Below are 6,000 nucleotides of genomic sequence, written 5' to 3'. Positions count from 1 at the left end.
TTGGTTAGAACTTGATGTAGCTCCATATGCATAAGCGCTGCCAGTTTCCCAAAGCTCTCCTTAAGCTTCTTTGCATGTGCTCTACTGATGGGACCCTCTGGAAGTGTGAAATTCCCATTATGCCCTTGTGTCTTAGAATGCCCCTGTTGTCTTTCCGAGCATGTATCATTTCCTCCTTCCTCAAAAAGATTCGTCCTCGAATCTGTGTCCATATCAAAAGGAGAGAGATTAGAAACATTGAAAGTGGCAGAAACATTATACTCACCTGGTAGGTCAATCTTGTAGGCGTTGTTATTGATCTTCTCAAGAACTTGGAATGGGCCATCCCCTCTAGCATCAAGTTTAGACTTCCTCTGAGTAGGAAATCTCTCCTTCCTCAAATGTACCCAAACCCAATCTCCTGGTTCGAAGACTATATGCTTTCGGCTCTTGTTAATCCTTTCTGCCGTGGCTTTGTTCTTTCTCTCAATGAGGTCACGAGCCTTTGCATGTATTGCTTTAACTTTTTCAGCCTTGCTTACTCCATCTAAGCTAATAAGATCACTCAAGGGTAAAGGCATTAAATCTAAGACAGTTAGAGGATTAAAACCTTAGACAAGTTCAAAGGGCGAAAAACCAGTGGAAGAATGGATTGTTCGGTTATAAGCAAACTCAATAAAAGGTAAACAAGCTTTCCAGGTTTTCAAATTCTTACCAACAATAGCACGCAACAAGGTTCCCAATGTCCTATTTACTACTTCAGTTTGACCATCAGTTTGAGGGTGACAAGTAGTTGAGTATAACAATTTTGTTCCCAACTTACTCCACAAAACTTTCCAGAAGTGACTTAAGAATTTGACATCACGATCAGAAACAATAGTTTGGGGAACACCATGTAAGCGCACAACTTCTCTAAAGAATAGGTCAGCAATATTTATGGCATCATCAGTTTTATGGCAAGCAATAAAATGAGCCATTTTACTAAATCTATCTACCACAACAAAAATGCTATCTCGACCTCTCCGGTTCTAGGCAAACCAAGAACAAAATCCATAGAAATATCAACCCATGGATGCACAGGAACAGGTAAAGGAGTATACAAACCATGTGGTAAGGACTTAGATTTAGCTTGTTTACAGGTAATGCATTTGGCACAAAATTTTTCGACATCTTTACGCATGTGGGGCCAATAAAAATGCTCAGATAAAATATCCAAAGTCTTATGCACACCAAAATGACCCATCAAACCCCCACTATGTGATTCTAGAACAAGTAGCTCCCGAATAGAACAAGTAGGTACACAAATCCTATTACCCCGAAAAAGAAAACCATCATGCTTGTAGAATTTGTTATGTGCACCATGTTCACATGCAGCATAGATAGAGGAAAAAGTAGAATCAGATGCATATAATTCCTTCATACACTCAAAACCCAACAGTTTAGAAGTAAGGGTTGTGATTAATGAATACCTTCTAGATAATGCATCAGCAACCACATTCTCCTTACCTTGCTTATAGGCGATTACGTATGGAAAGGATTCAAGGAATTCTATCCATTTTGAATGTCTCTTGTTTAGCTTCCCTTGACCCTTCAAGTGTTTGAGAGATTCATGGTCAGTATGTACCACAAATTCCTTAGGTAGCAAATAACGCTGCCACACTTCTAAAGCTCGCACCAAGGCAAAGCTCCTTATCATAAGTTGAGTAGTTGAGACGGGATCCATTCAACTTCTCACTGAAATAGGCGATTGCTTGCTTTTCCTGCATTAAAACAGCACCTATACCAATTCCGGAAGCATCACATTCGATTTCAAAAGTTTTAGAAAAATCCGGTAAAATAAGAATGGGGGCAGAACACAATAATTCTTTCAAGGTGTTAAAGGCAATTTCTTGTTCGTGATCCCATTTAAAGTTAACATGTTTCTTGATGATTTCAAGTCAATCTGATGCTCAATGCCTCGTAACGGAGGTAAACCTGGGGGCAGCTCATCTGGAAAGACATCGCCAAATTCCTGCAAGAGTGAAATAAAAGCACTAGGCAGGTCATGGTTTGTTTCAATGGTAGAAAGTAAAGACTCTCTAAATCGTACTAACACCAATGCTTTTTTTCTTAAACTAGCATGCTTCAGATCCCTCTCTTTTGCATAAAAACATATTTTGTGAGCACTCTCACTCTCCACAGATGTTTCTCTTTTAGAACTCTCTTTTTTACTTAGACTCTGACTCTTTTTCTCATACGTTTTTCAATTTTCTCACATCCTAAAGACTCTGTAGTAGATTTGCGCATGCTCAGTTGCTCCAGGTACACTTCTTTAGGTGTCAAAGGTGCAAGGGTAATCTTCTTCCCAAGATAGGTGAAAGAGTATCGGTTTGTGAAACCATCATGGGTCACCTTCCTATCATACTGCCATGGACGGCCTAGAAGTAGATGACAAGCCTGCATGGGAACCACGTCACAAAGTACCTCGTCACTATATCTCCCAATAGAGAACTGTATGCGGGCTTGCATCATAACCTTCAATTCACCCACATCACTTAGCCACTCCAGTTTGTAAGGATTAGGGTGTTTGGTGCATTTCAACCCCAACTTTGTGATCAACGTAGAGCTAGCAACGTTTGTATGACTTCCAGCATCAATGATCATGAGTCCAACCTTATCTCCCAACAAAAATTTTGTATGAAAGATGTTCTCTCGCTGTTCTAGAGGATCGTCCTTGGCTTGTACATTTAAGATCCGCCTAGTAACAAGGGTCTCGCCACTAACAGCATACTCAACTATATCTTCATGATCTGTAGCATCATCCGCATGTGACATGTCTTTAAACCCATCTGAGTTATCAGATTCTGAGAAAATATCATTTGCTTTAATTACCATGGTCCTTTTATTTGGACACTCGGAAGCATAATGGCCTAATCCGCGGCACTTAAAGCAGGTAATATCACGATGCCGTGCAGGAGGTTTAGAAATGGAATTAGGCGTGTGTGTCTTCCTGTGCTGCTCTGTGGGCTTCTCCTTTGATTCGGTGGGTTTGGATCCAGTCTTCTCCCCGAAATTAGCACCTCTCGAATCCCACCTTGAAGTATAATTACGCAGCCCTTTTCCCTTTTGCTGTCTTTCCACCTTGATAGCTAGGTTCACCAAGTCTTCCATAGTCACATATGGGAGATGTTCGACAGTATTTGCAATGTCTCGATTCAGCCCACTTAAAAAATGTGCCATAGTAGCCTCAGACTCCTCCTCAATGTTTGCCTGGATTAGTAGCATTTCCATCTCCTTATGATACTCATCTACAGACTTAGAACCTTGGTATAACCGTTGGAGCCGTTGATGTAGCTCCCTGTAGTAGTAAGAAGGGACAAACCGTTGTCGCATGACCTTCTTCATCTTCTCCCAAGACAGAATTGGTGGTTTGTCATTCCGCCTCCTCTGTTTGTCCAGCTCGGCCCACCAGACAAGGGCATAATCCGAGAATTCGACAGCCGCTAGTCTTACCTTTTTCACATCAGAGTAGTTATGACATTGAAATAAGAGCTTCACCTTTCGTTCCCATTCCAGGTACGCCTCAGGGTCACTTCTGCCTTTAAATTCTGGGATGCGCATCTTGATAGAATTAAGGTTACTATCAACATCTGCCGATTGTCTATGAGGCCGGGATTTGGATGAAGGCTCCTCCTCAGACTCCGTAGAATCATTATGAACAGATTCTCGTGACCGTGCTTTTCGCTTAGGAGAGAAAGAGTTAATGCGGGAATCCATGTCATCAAGACGTTGTTGAATCTTTGTAAGGATGCTAGTAAGTGCGTCGATGTGGAAAGTTAGTTGTGGATCGGGGTTCTCTTCAGTGTTAGCCATCAATGAACCTGTAAAAAGAAAAGGCCTTACAACACTCCTCTCACGTGTATCACTCAGAGTAGGACACTCGTGTTTCACTCAGTACGTGGCTTTTACCCTCTGTTGAGCTCACCACTCTTGCCTTTTTCCACTCTTGGATTGCTTTAACAAGTTGCACTTCGGAAGATGAGGAATTGAGACACCAAACTAAGATAATCTGGAATACATTCAAAGTAGTAAAATCCTAATGGAAGGGGGACCAGAAAAGAATGGGATTAAAAGAGGAATTTTTTAGCCAAAAAAGAGACACAGCGGAAATATAAAAGATAAAGGTTTTTCCTACTAGACCTCTAAGATACCTGTTCTTAGCAACCTAGGTCACCGGAAAGGATTCCCTACTAGACCTTCAAAGAACCTGTCCTTGACAACCTAGATCAGAGGGACAAAAACTGAAAGAAACCACCACGCAGATCACCTTAGTGTTGGATCCTTCAATCTTCCTCATGCAACAAGCGAAGCAAATCACTCACCTCACTTCTCACATAATAAACGTGCTTCACAGCAACTGAAAATTTATTCATCAAGGTTATGTAAATTGTCTCACCAGAAGGTGTTTAAATAGACCTCAAACAAACTAGATAAAACATAAGATAAGATAACTAATTTAAATCAGATTTGATCTTATTGGATCTGATCAGATTTGATTTAAATTTTAAAATCCTAAAGATATGATAACTAATTTAAATCAGATTTGATCTTATTAGATTAGATCAGATTTGATTTAAATTTAAAAATCCCTAAAAATACTACTAAGCATAGCAGATAAAACAAGTCTTCTAACAACTTTTGACCACATAACAAACTAAAACAAAAGTCTAGAATTTCGAAATTTAAAGATAAATTATGCCTTCCACTGAATTCGGAAAGCATTATTGGGCTTCTTGCTGTCCTGACTTAACCCAATGGGTCTTGCCCATTCTTCCTTGGTTAGAACTTGATGTAGCTCCATATGCATAAGCGCTGCCAGGTTCCCAAAGCTCTCCTTAAGCTTCTTTGCATGTGCTCTAGTGATGGGGCCCTCTGAAAGTGTGAAATTCCCATTCTGCCCTTGTGTCTTAGAATGCCCCTGTTGTCTTTCCGAGCATGTATCACAAGGAAAACTCCCAGATGACGCGACCGTGTGACCCACGCGGACGCGTGATAGATGCCACGTGCAGAAACTGCAGAAAATGCCCCCAGCAATTTCTGAAACCCTTTTGGCCCAGATCCAAGTCCAGAAAACACATATTAGAGGTTATAAAGTGGGAGAATGTATCCATTCATGAAGAGGTCTTCCATTATTCACTTTTCATAATTTAGATGTAGTTTTTAGAGAGAGAGGTTCTCTCCTCTCTCTTAGATTAGGATTTTAGGATTTCTATTAGTTTAGTTCAATTCATCTTCAGTCACAGGTTCAATATTCCTTTTACTTTATATTTCTCTTTTACTTTTAGATACTTTAATGCTTTCATTTGTTGATTACTTATGTTGCCAAATTGGCTTACGAACCATTCATGTTAGGATTTTCTTTATTTAATATAAATTGAGGTATTTCAGATTTATGATTCTTATTTAGCTTTTTATATTCTTGGCTTTAATTGATTAATTGGAGACTCTTGAGTTATCAAACTCATCGTGATTGATAATTGTTTTCCTTGAGAAGACGACCCGAGGTTTGAATACTTCGGTTTATAAATTTTATTGGGTTTGTTACTTGTGACAACCAAACGTTTGTACGAAAGGATTTTCTGTTGGTTTAGGAGCTATACTTACAACGCGATTATATTTGTGAATTTTTTTAGAGGTTATAAAGTGGGGGAGTGCATCCATTGATGAAGAGGTCTTCCATTATTCACTTTTCATAATTTAGATGTAGTTTTTAGAGAGAGAAGTTTCTCTCCTCTCTCTTAGGATTAGGATTTTAGGATTTCTATTAGTTTAGTTCAATTCATCTTCAGTCACAGGTTCAATATTCCTTTTACTTTATATTTCTCTTTTACTTTCAGATACTTTAATGCTTTCATTTGTTGATTACTTATGTTGCCAAATTGGCTTACGAACCATTCATGTTAGGATTTTCTTTATTTAATATAAATTGAGGTATTTCAGATTTATGATTCTTATTTAGCTTTTTATATTCTCGGCTTTAAT

At 39.2% G+C, this 6,000-nt stretch overlaps 1 protein-coding gene across 1 annotated transcript; it reads right to left on the bottom strand.

Annotated features, from left to right (window-relative positions):
* On the bottom strand, window positions 1,847-3,831 carry LOC107615417. Its single transcript, XM_016317479.1, has 2 exons — window positions 2,203-3,831; window positions 1,847-1,990 (listed from the first exon to the last, which is right to left on the bottom strand). The coding sequence occupies exons 1-2, from the start codon at window positions 3,829-3,831 to the stop codon at window positions 1,847-1,849; spliced, it is 1,773 nt and encodes a 590-aa protein (XP_016172965.1).

The sequence above is a fragment of the Arachis ipaensis genome, chromosome B09, assembly GCF_000816755.2.
Source record: "Arachis ipaensis cultivar K30076 chromosome B09, Araip1.1, whole genome shotgun sequence".
In the NCBI taxonomy this organism is placed as follows: domain Eukaryota; kingdom Viridiplantae; phylum Streptophyta; class Magnoliopsida; order Fabales; family Fabaceae; genus Arachis; species Arachis ipaensis.
Note: the sequence above shows the minus strand (reverse complement) of the source record. Positions and strands in the feature narration are given on the sequence as shown.